This window comes from Uranotaenia lowii, chromosome 2 (assembly GCF_029784155.1).
Source record: "Uranotaenia lowii strain MFRU-FL chromosome 2, ASM2978415v1, whole genome shotgun sequence".
Taxonomy (NCBI): Eukaryota; Metazoa; Arthropoda; class Insecta; order Diptera; family Culicidae; genus Uranotaenia; species Uranotaenia lowii.
In genome coordinates this window covers 5,188,792-5,212,775 of record NC_073692.1, presented here as the reverse complement: position 1 = coordinate 5,212,775, position 23,984 = coordinate 5,188,792, and the positions used below count along the sequence as shown (strand labels likewise).

At 37.4% G+C, this 23,984-nt stretch overlaps 1 protein-coding gene across 1 annotated transcript in view; it reads right to left on the bottom strand.

Moving 5' to 3' along the window:
• Positions 1 to 23,984, bottom strand: part of LOC129749762 (fibronectin type-III domain-containing protein 3A-like) — a 124,893-nt gene that overhangs the window by 82,684 nt on the left and 18,225 nt on the right. The window contains exon 2 of the mRNA XM_055744833.1: positions 6,714 to 7,937. Within this exon, the coding sequence (XP_055600808.1) occupies positions 6,714 to 7,392 (679 nt within the window). The 5' untranslated portion in view covers positions 7,393 to 7,937. The remainder of the gene's footprint in view (positions 1 to 6,713; positions 7,938 to 23,984) is intronic.

The window sequence follows — 23,984 nt, the reverse complement described above, 5'->3', positions numbered from 1 at the left end:
TATCATTCATAGGATATCTTTTCCCCTCTCTGTCTTTCTATCTGATCCATGGAGGAGTCACCACTACTGGCACGAGTTATACTGAAGGTCGTTTTCATTAATATTTCGGTTAAGTAAATTACCGGTCGCTTTAATTGTTTATCCACATGTTTGATGACGATGCACCACCGGATGGCGATCGATTATGGCAAAGGGTGGAGGTTTATTTTCAGTGCATAAGCATATAAGATTATTTTTTATAAAGCCTGGAAAGTTTGTTTGAAGATCTGATAAAATAAAGTCGATTGAATTTATAAATTTTTTGCTTAACGTGACCTACACAAAATTTCGTCATGAACCACCTCACGGAATTGAAAACGAAAGCCATTCTCCGAACGACGTTTTTTCATAAATTTGGATCGTTAAAATGTATTTCCTTGGTAAGTAAATAACTGTTGCAGGGCACCAATAAAACTGCTGATCTAGTTGATAAAAATGTCGTTGCCTTCCTTGTCGCTCTGAAAGAAAGCAATCCTAAAGCTATAAAATATTTGTAAAACAAATGCATTTCATTCCGCAACAAATCAACATCTCAGGTTCGATAATTTGAACTTCGTTTGTGCTGCTGCTGTTGCTATTCGAACGCTTGATTTTTGGTCTCTTTGTTGGTTTCTTGGATTCGACAAGCCACAACCCGGATATTGCCACGAAACAATCGGTTTCTGATAGTTTGGTTGAGTATAGATCGTTTCCTTCTACGCCCTTACGACGATTTTTTCGAACTAGCGCTCCAGACATCCGCCTGAACCAAGTCGTCAGTTTGGCATTTTGATGGGAAGCTGACGGTCTCGATTTCTCATTGTACCTGTCCACTCGAGCGAAACTTAAAAAAAAACGGCTCGACTTCAGCGGGTTGCAGCCCAAGACCATCTTCAGTATTTTGTGTCCACTTCTTAGGATGCAAAAAAAATCATTGAAGATTTAAGAAAATATCCTCCGCGTGACTTGTACCTGTGACATTGGCAGGTTGTTTCGCAACGAACAAGCATAGGAAGTGAACCAGTCAGTGTATAATTTAAGCTTTATTTTCAGTCGCGGAGTTTTAATCTATCAGCAAAAAAAAAATTATATTAGGTTTCATTTTTTGTAAAAAATAGGTAAAATTTGTTTGGAAAATTTGTGCATTTTTTTGGCAGAAGGGTAGAGCATTGCAAACATTTTTAAAATAAAGGTTTTAATTCAAAAATAAACTTTCTCGAATACCGCCAGTAATTTTGACTTTTGAGAAAAAGTCATAGACGTTTATCTTTGTTTATTTTTCGCAGTTCAATAAAAAAACAGGAATCCTGACGAAATTTTGAAGAAGTTTTGAACGAAATTTTATACATTTTATTTGAGCAACAAACTAAACGCTTTGTAGTCATAAACGAAGTTGTTAAATGAATCGAACCCGAAAATATCAAATAGGTATGGGAGAGTGAGGAATCATGGGCCCCTTTTTTTTGTTGTTCCATAACTTCTTTATTATAGAAGATAAAATGAAAATAAAAAATGGTATTGTTTTTTACATTTTCAAGGTATCATAAGGTATTTTTATAAAATTTTTAATATGTCGTTTTTCCCAAATTCTGACTGTTTTAAAAAAAGCAATATTTTTTGGATTTTGAAAAATGGTGGGGAGTCGTGGGCCACTAAATCCAAATTGACCAAATAACATGCAAAGTTTCCCAAAACTGTTTTTTCATAATTCATTTCGTTATTTTAAAGTAATTTTAGATGATGAAATAAAAAAGAGAGCTGTGTATGATCGAAAAGATTCAAAAACCTGGCTCGCAAACGTTTTGGCATAATTCCTTACATAGAATGGACAAAATATTTTTCATAACTCTTCATTTGGCATAAGAAAAGTTTACAGATAGGGAAAACGTATTTTAAGTTCTGAATGTGTATCAAAACATAAAAATATAGGTGGTTAAAAATATGTGGCCCACGATTCCCCACAAGCTATGATTTGCAAATTGATTGCGTTTGTGTGACTTATTGATGTTTCATCAAAAATTCCAATTCCACGTGAAAGATCATGACAAAACTAAGATTACAAGCGTATGAGCATATTTTTGTTATGAACTTTAGGTTCCCCATCGATGTAATTAGTGGGTGTACTTTTAATTATGAAAGTAAATTTTTCTAACTTTTTTTAGCTTTATAGATAACAGAAGCATATCATGCGTATTTAAGTCAACAACATATAGAAATATATGCTCACGCAAAGCGATGATTATGACAGTTGGTTCGAGATTATTATCTCAACACACATCTGAGATATTAAAAGTGGCCCACGTTTCCCCATGGCCCACGATACCCCACTCTCCCCTACTCATAGACCTTCTTAATCGATGTCAGAATAAGTTGTCAAGTTTTTTTTTTCAAAATTGGGAATGATTTAGCTTTAAATTGATTATTTTGTTAATTTCTAATCGTCATACCATCAAAACAAGGGATGTTAGACCAAATCTAACAAAAGAGTCGAAATCACGATAGCAAAATCTTCCAAAATCAATTATTGAAAAAATGGCATAAAAAATACTTGTGTCATGAATCATATAAATAGACAAATAGACCTGTTCAGAATAAAATCGATAACCGAAAAGTTGAAAAATTTAGGCAACTAACGATGCCATTGAGTAAATCAATTTATTTTACAAACAGTTATCGAAACATTTTCTTGAAGAATTCCTCATTCGCAAACTAGCGCCAGCTTGAAATGAGTGCATCTCAAAGCACTTTTTAAGCAAAATCTTCCAGAGTGAGGTTATACAAACGAAGAAGAAAAAAAGAAAAAGAAAATCCCGAGCCAACATCCGCAAAGTAAACGAACCTTTCAAATATGCTGTCTGCGGCAGCAAAAGTCAAATCTCCGATGTAGGTAGGTCCCACTCTTCTGGTCTGGTCTCGCTAAGTTTAGTGCTTGAAGTTTCGCGTAAAAATTCGCGATGCAGAAATCGGACCGGTTTTTCGTTATTTTCGTTATGGCAGCAAAAGTGATCGTAAAAGCTGCCTAGCATAAAACTCCTATCCGTTTCTTCCGGGATGGTTTGTTGCGCCGCTCTCTGATGAGTTGGGGCTTTTTTTTGCGCATTCGTACACCCTTGCACTGCTCCAACCAAGCGAGATTGTGTTGTTTCTTGTTTTCATTTTTGTAGATGTTGCAAAACCGGGGGGTTTGTGAAGATCTCGTTTAAAGTTTTCCAATGCCAACGCGACATCCTTGAGAGTTGTTTCGCTATCAACTTTGAGGCTTGTGGTGTTTGCCCTTTTGTTGCAGAAGATACGGGGTAGGTAATTCTTTTCAGATTTAGTAAATCTCAAATTATACGAGTAAAATCTCCCACATTCCCCAGAAAGGCTGTCATCTTGCATGAGATGATCCATTCGTTTAAAATTTTTAAAATGGATTTTCAGAGTAAAACATATCGGCATGATAGATAATATAATGAAAAAAAAAGAGTCCTCAAAACGTTCAACCTTTCTTTCTTCATTTTATCCTACGGTTACCACGACGTGGCCGGCGCCGTTGTGGATTTTGTAAATGAAAATATTTAATAAAGAAATATAATGATTGCACTGCCTTCATTTGACCCAATAAAAACTATAAAATTCTGATGATTACTTCTAAATCTTTTTACAGGTTCTCGTTACCGAATTACCAAATCTGCATGAATATTTGAGAGACTGTACTTGTCAGTTGTTCATTGTCTGCGCCAAAGTTTCAACAATTATGCAAAAAAGAGTTCCATTGACATGATTTGGAGTTTCAACAGTTTTGGGATTCTTTTGACCCAATTTTCAACTAAACATATTTTGTATACTAAAACTTCCAAAGCTGTTCGGATCAATATGACCCGAATCGCACATACACTACATCTTAATCTTTACTCCAATATACTGAAGAGCTGAGATTTTTGAGAGACCATGTACATATGTTCTATGAAAATAATAATCAAATTAACGAAAAAAAGGTCCAGAACGAGTTTCTCAAGGAACGTTCAACCTTGACAAACCTAATGATCAATGCCAGCGATTTGCATACTGCAAACAGGTAAAAAACTACAAGTGGATTCGATATACGTAGATTTCGCCAAAGCTTTACACAAAGTTCCTCAAGGAGTCGTTAGAGAAAAACTTGATCGATATGGGCTTCCTGAATGGACAACTAAATGGCAGTATTCGTATCTGCTGAACCGTCGAGGTTTTATAAACATTCGTGGAACTCACTCCTTCGTTTTCGACATGCCTTCTGTCTGATGTTCCGCAGGGCAGCCATCTTGGACCGCTTATTTTTGTACTTTATCTTAACGACCTGGCAGCATTCCTTCAGTCGCCGAATCTTAAAATCTAGCGGATCGTCGAATCGATAATGGATTGTGTTGTACTTCAGAAGGACATCGACCGCTTATTATTATGGTGCGATGTACACGGTATGGAAGTAAACGTCGAAAAATGTGCCGCTTTTTGTGAATCAGAGCTACAGTTGTCTACGATTACGTTTTAAGTGACACCTCTCTTGAAAGAGTAACCTTCGTTAAGGATCACGGAGTAACGTTTAACCAAAAGCTCTTATACAATCAGCTTTGAAGACCCGTATGCCCTAAAAAAAGTTTTCTGCTCATTGGTATGCAGTATTCTGGAATTTGCGGTACAATTTTGGGCATCCAGCCAATCTATCCACAACGAATATCTTCAGCTACGCATTGCGTGAATTGCCCTGGTAAGATTATGTGTGATTATCACTCTATTCTGAGAGGTGTGCCCTGGTATCAATGACGTCTTTCAGTCACAGAAGAACTTACCTTCTGCGATGTTGTGTAGTTTTCACTGACGTTTCGCACTTATCTGGCTATCGTGTAATTCAATTTATGTTTAAATGTGCAATCCGTGACGTCACCAAACTTTTTTTTTTGTACTTTAGTTTTAGTTGTAAACTAATTTTAAACAATCAGTCTGTACGATAGTCGTCAAAGACTTCAGAACAAATAAATTAAAACTGGGATGTTTTCCTCAAAAATATGACGTCTATTCTGTGTTGGCATCATTGTTGAACCATTTAACTGAAAAAAACATCTCTTATTATTTTGTTTTTCATTTCCAATCACATTATTAAACTCGACGCCTGTTAGTGAACTAAGCATTAATGTGCTCCTAGCGACACTGGGGATTTGATTACTAGATAGTTCATGTTGGTATGTAAACAAAAGTGCTGTTTTGTAATGTTGAATCCCACGATTAGCAACTTGCGTGTTGACAATCGCTGGTGGAGTTATTAATCGCTAGTGAAGAGTGTAGCTATGCAAGGACCTTACTGAGATAGCGAAAGTAATCCACTTCTGAAATCTGCGTTGAATACCTCATTTCAACAGGATATGGGCCCAGATACGTCTGGATTGGAAATAGGGTTAGCACGAGAGGGGTACTCTCAAGACTTATATTGTACCAGTGCCCAGGGCAGAGGAGCTCGTCAGCCACAGGAGCAAACCAGCGCAGGAAACATCCAGCGGTGCCACTGGAGTTAGAAGACGGAAAGGCGGGTTCCGAGAGGGTTACCATTGATGCTATCTCGAGCTACGCTGCGGAAAGTGGCATCAGTTCTTTGCTGACAAACAGAGTAAGGACTTCCGGGATCGGAAGCCGAAATTGGTTAGCGCAGAGAGAAGTCATCCAGTCCAGCTGGTGGATTACCTCGAAGCGGAACTTGGATGATCCTGATCGCCGAGAGGGTTACTCTCGTTTTGTTGTGCTACGCTGCAGTCATCATGCGTAAACTTGCATTCATGTGCTGGAAGGGCATTCTGGCACTTAGGGGAGGTTGTTTGGGCGACACGGTCAGTTGCCAGCCTCACCTCATTGCCGACGCCAGAGCTAAGCTGGACAACGACTTCTGCCGGGGATCAAGATAGGAAGGAGAAATTCATCTTACGATATTCAGTTACGATTCGGTTAGCATGAATCTGCTGACTTCCGATGGCTGGAAGAAGTTGTTGGTGTTGCCAAATTCGCGTATTGACGATCACTGGTGGGATTAACAATCGCTAGTGTAGAGTGTAGCTATTTAAGGACCTTACTGAGATAACAAATAAACGGTAACTCTATTCCATCACTGAAACCTACGTTTTCATAATTTTACATAGTTTTTTCTTATTTTCTTCGCATATGTCAAATGATCAAATTAAAAGTAGTATTTAGTTAGGTTATATTAGGAAATAAAATTTTTATCGCATTTTGTTATTTGTTGTAATTATTCGCGTTTTTAACCTTCTAATTTAATTCTCTACCTCGTTGTCGTTGAAGTACAAAATCAGAATGAATGATAAAGAGTATCAAAAATATATCTAACTGACATTGGGGCATCCAGTGATGACGAGCTCGATGATGTTCGAAAGCTGCGCACCGAGGGACCCAACATTATTTCCAAATTTGATTGACGTATTTAGAAAATTTTAAGTCAATTTTCAAAACAATTTTCTACGGTTTCTCGGTTAAGCAATAAAATTATAAATTTTTTCCCAAAATTCACGGAGAGGTGGATTTTATTACCCATCTATCGTTATAGGAATTCGAACCTTTCATATACTTCCTAAACATTAGACTGGTCAAAATTGGACCGAAAACGTATCTATACATGTTGTTTTGAGTTCCGAAAATCCCAAATTTTATAAAATATCATAAATCTCACTTACCTCGAATAATTTCTCGATTGTTGCCGATCTGGAATGTCACAGAAACACCGGGACTGACATGGAAGAACACTACATGTTCCGAGGGCGGATGAGCGGGACAGTACGGCCGAGTTTGGGGTTCAAAGCCGGGCCCGAAGTGGAAAACCGGATCCACTATAGGCCAGCCGGCAGCCGCCGCCGAGTGACCAGCCGCGGCCGCATTGGTTGGTATCGGAGCGGCGCTTATGGTGGCTGCAGCTCCCGCCGCACTTGCACTAGCCGTAGCCACCGTTGCAATTCCGTTCAGCATCGGATGGTGATGATGGTGATGGATGTGGTGCATCGGCTGAATTGGCTGTGTAGTGGGCCCTGCTGTAGCCTGCCGAACTCCAAGTCCGTTAGCTGTCGAGGGTGTCGGAGCTTGCACAGTACGAGCTGTTGGAGCCACTACAGCGATGGCGGCAGTTGTGGCCGCTGTAGAGGTCACAACCACGCCACTTCCACCACCGCCACTCGGTGGCTCGGTCGCCATTTGAGGACGACGTGTTTTTTTGATCGAACCTATTTGGTAGTATTGCGTCGTCGGTGGTGGAAAAGGAAATTGATGCAAAGGCTGTTGTTGTTGGAGCTGCACAATAGATTCCTTTTGCGTATGTGTCGGCTGCTGTAGCACGGAGGGTAATACAGGTGCCTTTACCATCGAAATGCGCTTCCTTCGGGAGGCAGGCACACCACCACCGGGATAATTTCTAGTTTCAATTATGTCTTCGTTGCTTGCTACCGGTTACACAATTGGAATCGCCCTCAAATTCACAAACTAGAGACAGCTTCTAAATTCTTCGAATTTACTTATGCCATTACCACTGCTAGCCGGTTTATCAAAACTAAAACTGAAACGGACGTCACGAGTCACGTTACACCGGAAGTAGGGATAAACAACGAAACTGATGATCAACTGTTTTACGGTCAGAACTAATAACACATCGATGTTTTTTTTTGCTGTTGCTGTTCACCGTTATCTATTCAACCACTTTTTTGTGCACCCCCGCAGAGTTTGCAAAAACCCGCGCACATGATATCGAAAACACTCTCTGAACTATAAGGTAGAATGTGCCAATCAGTAGCATTAAACGGGTGTGTCTATATTGGGGAAATTTCAACAGTTAACAAATTTTTTCAACTACACACAATTATATCACTGATAACGCTCTCTTGAAGACGACCAACACAATTAGACCGGTACACCTGGAAAGACAAGAAGGAAAAAAATCTATTATTAATACCTTTATATTTGTGATTAAATATTTGTTAAGGGGAAAACAGTGATTTATTTCGGTTTCGAACTGAAAGAAACATCATGCGTGCTTACGCCATCCCTCGATTGGAAGGGGGGATGTGGAAATGCATCGCTTCCAGATGTTTGTCCACGCGATTGCCCTACATCGACTCAAGTTGTACGTACGTACAGATATAGAACATCAGACAAAACAAGGATATCGACAAGGATCGATTATTTTTACCTTCTACAAAACATCACAAGAGATTGGGGGTGGATTCACCACGGCTCCTGTTTCTGGCCGGTTGCCAAGGTGTGATATGGGGGGAAACCCTTTTTCAAACCGGGCGGCGTCCGTCGTTGGCAGCCGAAAAAAAAACACGGCAACCCATTCGGATTTTTGCCACGTCTATCTCGTCTCCGTTTGTGGTAATTATATTGCTACCATCTGTATATACGCGGCGAAGGTACAACGACCAACATTTAGGTGCCAACGACGAAATCGTGTGTGCGAATGTGTGATGTTTTGTTTTATTTTTCTGTTTGTTCAAATTTATTCAGCTGATAAAGACGACTTAAAGCAAATTTCCTGTCCTCCGGCTGTCGCGCCGGTCGGTCTTTGGGATATGTGCCATTGACACCATTCGGCTGCTGGTCGAGGGAAACTTAGCTGATTGGCGAAGAACACGACACGAGGAACAAGGCGCCGGATTCCAAAAAGTTTCGTTCTAAATTCGAATTAAATTTAGAACATTATCAACCACTTGTTGCAGTCCTATCACCGACAACAACACTTGCTGTAGACAGAATGAAAAGTTTACGCTGGGTTTGGTTGGTCTTTTTTATTTGTTTTTTTTTTTTTTGTGCTGCTCTAACTGATAGTAACGACGTGGCCGATCGTTATTTGAGTATATTCTGACCGGTTGGTCCACGTACAACTTAGATAGGCACGGTGGAAACCAAATGATGAAATAGGGCAATATTTATTACCAATAAAAACATACGCGGACAATTTGACATAATTCCAATATTTTTGAGTGCATACTAGCCTAGTCTAAAAAAACCGAAGTGTCAACTAATCAAAACCTTGGGGGATAATTTTTTTCCTAAATTTCATTTCGTTTGTTTTACTTAAATAAATAAATAAACACTTTTCTGGCATTTGCGTGTATTGATGAATTGTTATCCGACTAAACGTAATTTCAAACAAATGCTGTGAATTCTGATCTTGAACCTTATTTTAGAAACAGTTTTATTTGTACCGTAATCCGGGGTAAGATTGAAAACTTTTTTCAATATTTTTCGATTATTTTTTCTGTTAAGGGAAATGTGGCATGTTTCATATTTTTAAAACCAGTACGAGTTTTCTTGATCAATTGCTGAGGCAGCTCGGAACAAACTCAAATGATATAAAATTAATCATAAAACTCTACAAAATTGAACATAACACTTTCGGTGGCTCAAAGATATTAAATTTTCAACTTTTGGTCCAGTGACTCCATATATCCTAATTTTTATTTCTCATGTCCCTGAATTTTAAAAAAAAAATGTTGGCAACCCTGCTCACATGAGTTCTTTGCGGTATTTGCCTACTATTTTGATCTCTCTGTTGATTCTCTATCACCACCCGTTGACTCGGGATTTAAGCCGAGCACATTGTCAATTGTTTCGATTAATTTTATATTAAAACCTGGCACAATCTGGGCTTCTGATTTCAAAATTGACGACCAAAAAACCCTGAATATTTTGTCAAAATCCAGAAATTACTCAACAAAAATCGAAAAGATAAAAAACCGGATTATGTTTCCTAAAACTTGTTCAAAAAATTAGTTTCAAAATTTTCACAACACAATTTGTTTTTTTTTATTTACCAAATAAAGTGGATAAATCCGGCCAACCGGGCCGGCATTGGCTAACGCGCAGTTGTACTAAAGCGGAAATTGCAGGTGGCGGGTGGCAAAAATACTACCAGCCTGGTAGTACCAGCCTGGTAGTACCAGCCTGGTAGTACCAGGTGCTGACCAAGTTCGACGGGTGTCTTCTGGTGGACGATGAAACCTATGTCAAGGCTGACTTTGGGAAAATCCTAGATCAAAAATTTTACTTGGCCAAGGCTCGGGGGGATGTTCCAGCTAGATTTAAATTTGTTTTTGCTCGAAAATTTATTATTTGGCAGGGGATTTGCAACTGTAGCAAAAAAAAACAAAAGTTTTCGACCATCCCGCAATGTTTTGGCCAAATCCGGCAAGCTGTCATTACAGCAATGTCGTTCAAGAAAGGTATGCAGAGAAAGGGGTCCAGTTCCGCCCTATTGAGAAACACTGGGCAATCTTGAAAAGGAGACTGAAGGCTAAGGGAAAGATTGTCAATGACATCAATCAGATGAAGACCTGGTGGAATAAAATAGCTAAAACGATGGACGAATAAGGTGTGCGCCTTCTAATCAGCCGTATTACAGATAAAATTCGAGAATTCCTTCGAAACCGTGACGAGTTATTTTAGCCCTTGTTTTAAAAAGTATGAAGAAATCGCTACATTTGTATGAAACAGATCTTGGATTCTGTAATAGATAAGCGAAATGCAAGCTTTATGTAATTACACCACTAGAATCGGTATGAAATTGGCTTTCTGGTGAATATTGCGGAAATCTTGGGTTAATATACTAAAAATCCTGTGCAAACTTGTATTTTAGTGTAAAAAAATCTGAAAAAAGCAAATTGACAAAAAAAGTAAAAAAAACCAACTACCTTTGAAAATTCATCAAAAAATCTGTGTTTCGATTTTGGCAACCTAAAAATGCAAAAATGTGCTAAATTACATCAAGTTTTCAATCTTTTTTTCAAAATTAATCTGGTGTGACTTAAACAATTATGACGATTCATAGATCGCAAAGTACGGTTTTTACACCACTTTTCATACATTTTTTTGTGGTTATGATATTGAGAAATTAAAAACAAAAAATGTGCAACATATAGTTTCAGGTTTCTTGGACACAAAGTGAATTTATGTTTTAAGCATTCCAAAGCTGATCTACAGTATTTTTTCCGAAGCATGTTTTTCGGATTTTTTAGATTTTGAATAACGGAAAACTGAGGTGTTCTAGGTGAATAATGTCTGAGAAACATATTTGAGTTACATTACGAGGTCAAATTGACACTCAAGGTCTGATAAGGGATTTTTTTTCCGGGCTTTCAGGACGCGTTCATAAAAAAAGTAATGATGCAAAATTAAAGATTTCAAGGATTGATTGAGGGTCCCCGAAGATTTTTTTTTATTTGGATGCACCTGAATAAAGCTACAAGCCGCCAACCTTCCAATAGTGTCACATTGAAACTATTGGAAGGTTGGCACATTTGCACAATGAATTTTACTCTTGAACCTTTTTTAAGTTTTTTATTTTAAATACTAACTAAGTCTGAAATCTTCCCAGTGAAAAACATTGGAATATTTCTCTTTGAATTTTTCTATTACAGAGAATTTCAGTTAAAGAGAGATAAATCACGAATAGAATGTTGCATTTAACAGTACTAATCATTATTGTTTGAAGACACCAGAAACTGCCTTCTATGCAGACATAATCTTTAATTGAAGGAAATATACTAAACTCATATATTAATATGTATTCTCTGGAATAACATATGCAACCAATATGTAACCAATGTTGCTGATATTCCAAAAGCATATCGAGTAAAATTCGGCATTAAACTCACACATTCCTGTTCCATCTCAGGCGATACCCAATTGTGGATTGGTTTCCATAATTCTGATCCCCACAGGCCAACGAACGAATGTTGTTTGTTGCGTATTTAAATTTTCACTTTTTGCCAGTTTTTGTACTTTTATTTCCTTATCTAATCGCGCGAACCATTACATGCCAAACAAACGGCAACAAAAACACACAATTTGAAACGCAATTGGAATGTGGAACACGCTCGTGGATGAATGATTCGACGGCAACTAACTGGCGATGCCCGGGGTCAGAAGAGATCGGAAGCTCCGGGAATATGTAGATGACGGGGTTGGGGTGGGATATGTAGTCTCTTTCTAGCTTACATACATACAATAATATCAATTGGCAGCCGTCGGGACCCAGGGTCTGGTGGTGATGACCGAACGACCGGCTTTTCATCGGCTAGAGGTAGTACTTTTGATTTGATGGACATTGGTCGCGCACTTGGCATGGTCGGTCATAAACAGCGGACAGTTTTACAAAGCTACGGGGCAGCAGCGTACCGGAGTGTTCGCGGCGACTTTTAGCTCCTCCGCTCCTCATTTGTGTCTCTCCTTCGGAAGAAGAAGGAAAGAACCTGGACTCATGTGTAGTCCGCAGCCAAGCCTCAGAGACCAGTGCTAGTCCTAACTGAACGTGTGATCGGCGACGCTGCGTATATGGTTGTTTGAAAGAATGATTAGATGACTTTTGTTCCTTTGGCATCTGGGTTGTCCATAACTATCATACGGCTGCGACTGCGACAGCAAACGACGAAGAGGTAACAATTATTCCGCGAACAATGTTGTCACTTGATTAGTTTTAATCATTTTCGAACGAATCCGATAGACGACTAATAACACTGTGCAACATTTTCGAGGTCACTTTCTGTAAACAACTTCTCTTTATTTAATTACAAACATCAGTTTTCTTGTTTCTATTAAAGTCGCGTCAACTGAAGCTCTTTTCAAAGCAATCGGAAAGTTTCCTTTAATTCGAAAGGGAATTTTTCGATTATTTTGTTTCAGTAGAATTATTCAACCAAGTAGGCCCACAACACATATTAGAGTCGCGATAACATTGTGTCATTCGAGGCTTTTTTAACGATGCAGTTGTCGGACGGCCATTAAAAACCCATTTTATCATTATAAACAAGGTTGGTTACTAAGCACTGTTGCTATGGAAAAACCAGAATTGTTGGAAGGATATCATGGATTGCTACTCCTTCAACACCCTCTCTCGTTCATGTATGATTAACAGCATACAACGACCGGTCCAAACGCCACACTTGACGGGATTTTGACTGTCGGGAACCTCCATGTAAACCGTCTCTTTCAACATTCCTTGAAGTCACTCCATCAACGAAAACCACATGGATCGCTGCTAACCGAGCTCCGGCGGGGTGGGTTTCATCGAAGTCCTGCCCATGTTGTTGTAGATAGTTTTTCGCTGCTAATCGAGCCTCGTAGAGCAACGGTAGGCCATGGTCATCTCCATTAAGACGAAACATCCATTCCGCACTCAAGAGCTTCAAACCATTGGACCACATCGTCAGGTTCCAAGAGTAATTGTTTTCGAAGAAATTAGGATCGCTCCTCACATCTTTCATCGGCATCGTATAATTTGGCACCAAGGTCGGAAAATTTTCTGGAAAATCAAAAGAAAGAGGACCAGCAGAAACTGCACCAAAATTAACGGAATAAACCAGGACTTACCTGGGAGCGAGCGCTCCTTACCGCTACGCCTCACCGACGCTTGCTTAAAGGGCTCGTGGTGTTCTTGATGCGGCGGCGGCGCGGATGGCTCTCCGTTGCTGCTAACATCAGTTGAACATTCATCTGACTCAGGGAATTCTTCGGAAGCAATAAGCGAATTGGGCAATTCACTATCAACCACACATGGCGAATCTTTAACATCGGTGACTAGTTTCAAACCATCAGTTTCATCCCCCTCTGGTTCGATAGGTACGGTGACCATCATGCACTCTCTTCTGACTTGGATACCAGCTGAATTTATCTTGATCCGCAGTTCATAAAGATTACCATTGAGATATGCGACCGCAACTGTCATTCCATCCTTCTTCAACGTCGCTTTGGAGCCAGAGAACAGAACGGAAATTCCAGCCCTTGCCCTTGCCTTGATTTATCATTCACTAGATGCTCACTGGATCCAGAGTCGAGCTTGAAACACAGCACTTTCTTGCACATCCAGCTTGACACGGCAATCGACCCTCTTGTGTCCCTTCTTGCCGCACCGATTACATCTTCCGTTGAACCTCTTCGTGACTTTTTAAGGAAAACAGCCCCAAGAAACGCTGCTGATTGTTCTTGATCTTGCACAACCCTCTGGCGATCCAGCTGCTTCATCTCCTCGCTTAGCAAACGCTGCTTTACGAGTTCCAGGCTCAGTTCATCGTCATCCAGGTTCTCCAAGGCTGTGATCAAAGGGTTCTATGATTCCGGCAGGGTGCCGAAAAGAATCACCACAACATCTGCGTCTGACAAATTCGTTGCTGCCAAACGTAGCTGCCGAACAAGGTCTTCAAATTTCACTAAATGGGACCGCATGGATTCACCTTCGTTCATCTACAAACGACCAAGTTGCTTCCGAAATAGATTCTGCGAGTTGCCTTATCACGAACTATTTCCAGGCATTCGTCTCAAAGGAAACTAATCAACGTTGACTTTGCTTTCCTGTCCGCTTCACGAAATTTCGTCCTTTCTGCTGCCACTTCCGGTGGATCCTGCGCCAAGGTGTGGGCCAACCCCAATGCGTCTAGATGCATCTTGACCCGGAAGCTCCAATTGTGGAATCCATTTCCACCACATAATAACGGTATTCCGTGTAAAACTGCTTCTCTTCCTGAAGAGCCCATAATCTGTTGAGATAGCAGAATTGGGGCAAGGACAGGAACAACAAGAATTCAAAAGGCTTTCAGACTAATATAAAAGTACGTCTTTATTAAGCGGAGTTCTGGTACTAAGTGATAAGTTTTTCATTATAAACAAGGTTGGTTTTTAACACTAAACATACCGACACTTTGTATATACCTATTCATACCGCGAGCGGTCAAATGACGGTTTTCACTGTTTTCGCTAAAACTTTCTTGTTTCTCAACCGATTTCTTTGAAGTTTATAGTTTTGAAAAGCCTATAATGTGACTCAAATATGTTTCTCAGACAATTTTCAGCTACAATCAATTATTTTAAAGTTACGTTAAGTCCAAGAAATTTTTTATGAAAAAACATGCTTCAGGAAAATTGCTATTAATCTGTACATCAGTGCTCAAAAACAATTTCACTTAGTGCATAAGAAAGCTGAAGTTAGAAGCTTTATGTTGCACATACGGAAATTTTTATCAAATTTTTTTTAAGATAATGGCCACAAAAAATGTAAAAAAGTTGTGTAAAACCCGTACTTTTCAATCAATCAACCGCCAAAGCTGTTCCTGTTACAGTAAATTTCAAAAAATGAATTGGAAAGTTGACGTAATTTGTCACATTTTGGCATCTTTAGATTTTTTAAAATACGAAATACATAATTTATGACGAATTTTCAAAGGTAGCTGTTTTTCAAACATTTCATCAATTCGGATTTTTTATACAATTCCTACACCTAAATTAAGCTTTGCACTGGATTTTGAGTATGTTATTGTAAGGTTTAGGCAAAAAATTTATATGCAAAAGAAACAGAATTTCATACCGGTTCTAGTGACGTAACTACATAGGCGGTGCGATGCTTGACAAAAATATAATAAATATATTTCTGAAAGTAAAACCAGAAAATTTGAGCGAATGCTCGTTTATTTTTTCGTTTCCTTTCACCCGTCTTCGTGTGCAAAATAGCTGTGAGATATTACCACCCACTGCGTCCGTCTGCCAAGCAAGAATTTGTGCTGACTTTTTAAAATTCAGAAACTACCTCACTGTTTTATTTATCATATTTTTGTCAAGCATCGCACCGCCAATGTAGTTACGTCACTAGAACCAGTATGAAATTTTCTTTCTTTGCATATAAATTTTTTGCCTAAACCTTACGATAACATACTCAAAATCCAGTGCAAAGCTGAATTTAGGTGTAGGAATTGTATCAAAAATCCGAATTGATGAAATGTTTGAAAAACAGCTACCTTTTAAAATTCGTCATAAATTATGTATTTCGTATTTTAAAAAATCTAAAGATGCCAAAATGTGACAAATTACGTCAACTTTCCAATTCATTTTTTGAAATTTTTCTACTGTAACAGGAACAGCTTTGCCGGTTGATTTATTGAAAAGTACTAGTTTTACACAACTTTTTTACATTTTTTGTGGCCATGATCTTAAAAAAAATTTGATAAAAATTTCCGTATGTGCAACATAAAGCTTCTAACTTTAGCTTTCTTATGCACTAAGTGAAATTTTTTTTGAGCACTGATGTACAGATTAATAGCAATTTTCCTGAAGCATGTTTTTTCATAAAAAATTTCTTGGACTTAACGTAACTTTAAAATAATTGATTGTAGCTGAAAATTGTCTGAGAAACATATTTGAGTCACATTATAGGCTTTTCAAAACTATAAACTTCAAAGAAATCGGTTGAGAAACAAGAAAGTTTTAGCGAAAACAGTGTAAACTGTCATTTGACCGCTCGCGGTATGAATAGGTATACCACATGCGTTATTCGAAAACCACAACACTTAGAAAATTTTTAAAAACGCAAAAATACTTGCATTTTGAAAATAAAAATAGTCCTGTCGTTAAATTTGCGAAAAAAATTTTATATAAGGTGTAATCATCATTCAAAGTTCAAAAACCGTCATTTGACCGCCTCCGGTACGTTTAGTGTTAAGCACTGTTGCTATGGAAAAACCAGAATTGTTGGAAGGATATCATGGATTGCTACTTCTTCAACAGATTTCTAGCCAAGCTAATCAATAGAATCGAGTTTTGTTGTTTTCTATATTGCAATATTTTGTATACTTTAACCGAGACTCGAATTCGAAAGTATCATATCAAATTTCGGGCTATTTCGCAAACTGCGGATCTTTAGAGTTGATTGTTAAACTGAAATTTAATTTTTGATACAATACAATCCAATGATAACTTCTTCCAGAAGGCTACAGGTTCACAAACTACAACATCAAATTTAAGAAGAAATTCCATACTTAGATCCGATAGAATATTCGTTCAACAAATTAAATAACAAAATATAATAACAAACGATCGCATTCCATACTGCTTGTGTCATTGTCATTGGCACGCTCATTGGCAGCGGGGTAAATCAACATCGAAAGTAAAACTTTGAGCGAATGAAAGTTAACATCTTGCAGCAAAAACTTATGATGTTGTTGCACATACTACTTCTTTGATTCATGATTATTACAAACTCAGGCCTTCTGATAAATAAATAAATACAGTAAAAACCGGTAGCCATATCACAAACTCTCCAATCACTAGAGTAGTATGTAAGTACGTGATGTAGCTTTTTTTTTATTTCTTACACTCATTGTTTGCCATTCAGCAGATGGTTTATGAATGAATGCGCAAATACGCCATATGAATAGAGAGATATCGGACCTATTATTCACTCGCACTCGCTACAATGTTGCACTATTAAGGCTAGTGTGATTGTGCGATTGCGAGTTGTGAATAATTCCTGACTGTTAGGAGACGTAACAATCTACTTTTTCTGTTAGTAGTGAACCAAAAATTCAAACACCAGGAAGCCCATGTCTCGTGGCCGGTGTCTATTCCATATGGTGAAATCATTATCGCGATTCATCTGGTTGTCCTATTCAACTTCCGCCCACTGCTGGAGTTTTTACTCGCTCGAAATGGCGCAGATTTTCTGGATCTGGCCGTCGTCGTCGTTGGCTGGCTGGAAAATGTGCCTGGGTGTCCCCAGCATAGCAGTCTATGTATCTGCCAAAAACCGCCTCCACACGGAAGGGAATAAAAAAGAGGGGGGGGGGGAGGGGGGTAGGGAGAAAGATTTTCCTTTGCAACAATTGGGTTGCCGCCAATAGGGACACTTGGACGACGATATCATTCACAGAGCTATGGTAGATGAGGATTAAAATGTAGGTGAAAAAAAAATCATCACAGCAATTACGTCATACTAATCGATGGATAACGGCACAGAAATCATCACCGTCAATAGAGAGACCCAATGACACGAAATCACATCGATGCATCGTCACTTTTGTTCGGGCTGACAACGTGAGGTTCGCTTTGAGTGCGAGAAATGGCCAGGAAGCGTACCAAGATTGATTGAATGTGATTTGCTCAAATTAGGTGTAATTTTGCCGTCGACATAGGTTTTTAATTCAGTGTTATCAGTACCTAGTAGCATTAAAGTGCTGTGTTGTTTATTAGATAAAAGCTCCAGCGATAATAGATTTATTTTTGTTGAATGTGGTTCAGTGTAGAATTTTAAACGATAACTAGTAAAGTTGAGAATTGCTTTGCAATTTTATAATTTAAAACACAAACCCATTTAAATATGATTGACTGATTTCAAAGCTAGAAGTTATGCCTGGAATTCACGGGTCTTTAGTTTCATTTATAGTCAACTTAACCGAGAGATTGCCAGAGATACGTAGAGAGTTATGTATTTAACAGTCAGCGGTATTGTGGATTTTAGAAGAGTGATGTAGAGTTGTTTCCGAGTTTTTAATATACAATATATTAAAAAATTCCTGTAACGATTTCATTGTTTAACTTATGGCTAAATCTCATAGGTAAGTTACTTACGTTTAGTAATTTTCTCTATTTCTACTCCTGCTCTTCTAAATTCTGTATGCGGCTTAATAAGATGTTCCTAAATAGTGATTGCAAGATAATGATTTCGTTTGTTTACATTTTTTTAAGGTAACCTCACTTGTATGCTGCTGACTGGTAACTATAGCAACGATCTTCTAAAAGCCGACGCCTTTGACGCCGTTTTGGTTCTGTTACTGCTGGACGCTGGTTGCGGTTAAATAACTTGCACAGTGGAAGCCTGATGTGAAATCATCATAAATATTCATTTGATATCAACTTTTAAACAATATGTAATCTTACTTTGATCGCGGATTGCTCGAAAGACGTAGTACTTATATCACAACGTTGTGCAATCCTTTCCACTTGCCTATTCGGAGTATTTTACAAATTATTTATTAATTTAATTCTTTTGGTTTTTTTCTCTTTTCAGATGCGGTTACCTTTCACGTGACGTGGTCTAACTAGTCATCCAAGAATGGCCTTAAATTCGTATCAAAAAATAACTGCTCAATAAATCTGGCGCTCTATCTTCACAAAATGCTTCTATCAGTTGTCGCTTATTCTTCTTTTAGAGAAATCTCTCCGAACTACTTCCTGACAACTTTAAAGGTTCTTTCGCACAGCCTTTGCTATCTGTTCCTAGCCATCTACACGGAAAAAATATCAAAATTTCATATGATGGAGGCGCGCCGTGACACTCCCCCCCGTAAACCGGTGCCTGGTTTACTTATGCATCGCGCCGTACATCAAGTATTGCAAGCTTCACAGCCGGACGCTCATAAACTCCATGTGCGGTTTGCACTACTGCTTCCCTTACTTCACCGTCTTTGCCAGGAATAGCCGAAATCACTCTACCGAGTGGCCAGCAGTTGCGTGGAAGGTTGGGGTCAACAACTAGGGCCACATCATCCACCTTGATCGATTTAATTGGTGTGGTCCATTTCGTTCTCCTGGTGAGATCGGGTAAGTAATCTCGAATCCAGCGTTTCCAGAAAACGTTTGCCTCAATTTGCGATGTTTGCCAAGTATTTCTCAAAGCTTGGTTGCTGTCATTGAAAGAAGTCGCCGGTTTCAACCCGTTTGATGATCCCAGAAGGAAGTGGTTAGGAGTCAACACAGAAGAAATTTCGTTGTCCATTGTTAAATGTGTCAGTGGTCTGGAGTTGACAACATTTTCGATCTCTATCAACAGGTTTTTAAGAACTTCATCTGTGAGCTGATGCCGTGGCTTTATCTGGTTGAGATTTCTTTTTACCGTTTGGATCATTCTCTCCCATGATCCACCCATATGCGGCGAGGCGGGAGGAATGAATGACCAGGTTGTATTAGGGCTCGATATTTCTTGGATGACTAAATTTTGATCCATAGACTCAAGTGCAGTTAAAAGTTCCTTACTTGCTCCTACCATGTTGGTACCACGATCACTAAAAATTTCTATGGGAACACCTCTTCTCCCCATGAAATTCCTCAAGGCCATAATACATGATTGTGCAGAAAGTGAGTAAGCTATTTCAATGTGAATCGCCCGCACCGTTAAGCAAGTTATGAGTACGCCCCAACGTTTTTCAGAACTACGCCTCACCGTGACGTTAATTGGACCAAAGTAATCGATTCCAACAAAGGAGAATGGTCTGGAAAAGGCTGCCAATCTTGATTCAGGTAGATCGCTCATCGGAGGGGGTTGTGGAATGGTTCGTAAGTTTTTACAGATTTGACATGCAGCTCGTACCTGCCAGAGAACACTAGCAAATCGGGGTACTATTCGAAAACGTTGTCTTAGCTCGTTCAACACGGTGCGATGATTGCGGTGGTAGAAACGTACATGGTAATGGTGAACTATGAGGCTCGTTATAGGACTCTTTTTCGGAAGGATTATGGGATGTATGGCATCCATGCTAGCCATTTTGCATGCTCCAATACGCGTTCTGGCTCTTAGCACCTTTTTTGCCTTTCTTACAGAAAGGTATAGTTATCGGTCGATTTGGGAGATCCTTAATTTTGGGTCTTAGATATACCTTTATAGGTACCTATCGAATCAGCTCGACGAGTTCAGACGATGTCAGTGTATTTGTGTGTGCTGGTGTGATTTTTTGTAAACATTGTCCACACGTTTTTGCGAAACTGGGAAGTACAATAAAAATGATTTTCGTCTTAAAAAATTTGATTTTTTTCCCTCTTCAATGTATAAAAGAAAGAAAAAAAAACAAAATAGTTTGAAAAAAAATTTTTCATAGTAATTATCATCAAATCATCACTCCAAAAAACGTGTCAATTGGGCTTGCTAGCCACAACCAGCAATCACTAAAATCAAGATTGTTGTATATATGACGTCATATTTTACATGACGTCATAAACATGATGGGCGCGCTCACTGTGTGCGGTGGTTAAAATTACAGCCTCACTCACACTCATGATGTCATCATGCCGACAAAACGAGTAAGAGGAAGTGGTAGAACGAATGAGAATATTTCCTACTTCAGTATAGTACCAGTTCAGTATAAACCGAACCGGTGTCAAAAATTTTTGAAGTCGAAACTCCAAACCACATTATAAAAATATGGATTTTCATAAAGGGGTACCACCCCGAACTTAATATATTCAATCGATGGGTGTAACATCTGACATCGCATTTTTCTGCAGCGATGGCGGGCTTCGCTTCGATAGCCCAACGCTATATTCGCAAGCAAAGGTTTCCTTTAGAAGGAGAAACCACATAAGGGACGCGAGCGGAGCACACCATCTCAATTTCTCTCATACCGTTCGAGCTTATGTCGTTCGTGAGAGCATGAGACAAATTGAGTTGGTGTGAATCGTCCGAATCATACGCACACAATTTCTCCATTTAGTAGCATTGACTCAAACTTTTAGCCTGTGCCCAAACCGCGATCGTTTTGTGCTAAAATTTTAGAAGGGTTATAAGACACAAGCGGGAATCTGTCAGATAATTCTGTAGTAAATTTGTATAAGGACGAACGCGCAAAATGTGAACAAACCTAGCGTTGCATTTCATGAGGGTGAAACTAGCAGTCAGCTCGGTTCTCATTCCGAGCTGACTGCTAGTTTCGCGTTTGAAATATCAGAACATCTAATCAAATCCTGTTGGAACATCGCGATAAAATATAATAAATAAATAAATAACAAACAAAATAATGCGAAAAACAAAAAAAATGAATAAATTGCACGAAAGTTTATGTGCAACAAAACTGCATATTACATCATTGCACAAAATCTATAAATCAAGTAACTTTTCATCAAATAAATCAATAAAATCAAGAATACAAAAGGTGAAATAACTCCCATCTTCCAAAATTTGGTTTTTAATCTTGTAATTTTTCGGATTTTTGATTTTTTTTTTAAATTTACATAAAACATTTCATACTTTATTTATTTCCCCCATCGGGTTTTTTTTAAATTTCGGGGTGACAAAAGAAGAAATTGAGATGCAATGTAGTTCTTCGAATGGTAATTTTTCACTCAGCTGACAACTCCATTTGTTTACATTTGGCCGTACGTCCTTTTGAAATAATCGATACCGCTGCTGATCTCATGTTGGGTAGGGAAAATAGAATCTTATTGGAAAAAATAATGTCATACTGGAATAAATTCATCTAGTAGTAGCATGTATCCTGACGAGACAAACATCAAAAATACATATTTTAAATATTGTCGAGTATAAGTTTTTATTAAGAAAATTGACAAAATTGTCAAAAAATATTGTCAGTATGATGAAACAGGAAAAACTGTCCAAATCAACAAAATTAAAAAATTGACATAATTAGCTAAATTGACAAATTAGTAAAATTGTCAAAAATGACAAAATTGACACAATTGGCAAAATTAAAAAAAAATTACAAAATTGACCCAATCGAAAATTTTACAAAATTGGGAATTTTACAGTGGACAAAATTGACTTAGTGGACAAAATTGAAAAAAATGACAGAATTGACAGAACAAATTGTCAAAATTGACAAAATATATTGTCAAAATTGATAAAACAGAAAAAACTGTGCCAATTGGCAAAATTGACAAAGTTGATAGAATTAACATAATTGAAAAAAATTGACAAAATTGACAAAATTGAAAAAAATGAAAAAAATGACAATTTTGACAAAATAAAAAAAAATTGACAAAATTAACAAAAAATTACAAATTTGAAAAAATTAAAACAATTGACAAAATTGAAAAAAAAAACAAAATTGACCAAATCGACAAAATTGACAAGATTTACTTAGTGGACAAAATTGAAAAAAATTGACAAAATTGAAAAAAATTGACAAAACATAGTGTCAAAATTGACAAAACATATTGTCAACATTGACAAAACATATTTTCAAAATTGTTGAAACAGAAAAAAACTGTGCTGATTGACCAAATTGGCAAAATTGACAGAATTGAAATAATTGACAAAATTGTGACAAATTTGACAAATTAACAAAATTGACAAAATTAACAAAAATAAAAAAAAATGGCAAAACTGTAAAATTGAAATTTTTTTTACAAAATTGACCAAATCGACAAAATTGACAAGATTGACTTAGTGGATAAAATTGAAAAAAAAATGACAAAACATATTGTCAAAACTGACAAAACATATCGTCAAAATTGTTGAAACAGAAAAAACTGAGCCAATTGACAAAATGGGCGAAATTGACAAAATTGTGACAAATTTGACAAATTAAAAAAATTTACAAAATGTACAAAAATGACAAAAATTACAAAATTGACGAAATTGAAAAAATTGAAAAAAATTTACAAAATTGACAAAATCGACAAGTATGACTTAGTGGACAAAATTGAAAAATAATGGCAAAATTTACAAAACATATTGTCAAAATTGACAAAATTGACAAAACATAATGTCAAAATTGTTGAAACAAAAAAAAATGTGCCAATTGACAAAATTTTGACGAATTTGACAAATTAACAAAATTTACAAAATTAACAAAAATGACAAAAATTAAAAAATTGACAAAATTGAAAAAAATGAAAAAATAATACAAAATTGACTTAGTGGACAAAATTGGAAAAAAAATGATAAAATTGACAAAACAATATGAATTGATGAAACAGATAAAAACTGTGCAAAATTAACAAAATTGAAAAACTTAACAAGATTGCAATTTGTCTTTTTTGTCAAATTTGTCAAGCTTTTCAATCTTGTCAAGTTTTTCAATTTTGTTAATTTTGCTCAGTTTTTTCTGTTTCATCAATATAGACGATATGTTTTGTCAATTTTTTCAATTTTTTTAAAATTTTGTCCACTAAGTCAATTTTGTCGATTTGGTCAAATTTGTAAATTTCTTTAAATTTTTTCAATTTTCTAATTTTTATCATTTCTGTTAATTTTGTCAATTTGTCACAATTTTGTCAATTTTTTCAATTACGACAATTTTTTCAATTACGTCAATCTTGTCAACTGAAAAGTTACAAAAATGACACAATTCTCAAAAACGAATATATGACAAAAAATTAAATTGAAAACAAAATGTACTAGTAACAAAATGACACTTTTGACAAAATTTGAACGTTTGTCTAAAATGACGATAAGTTCACAATGGAACCAG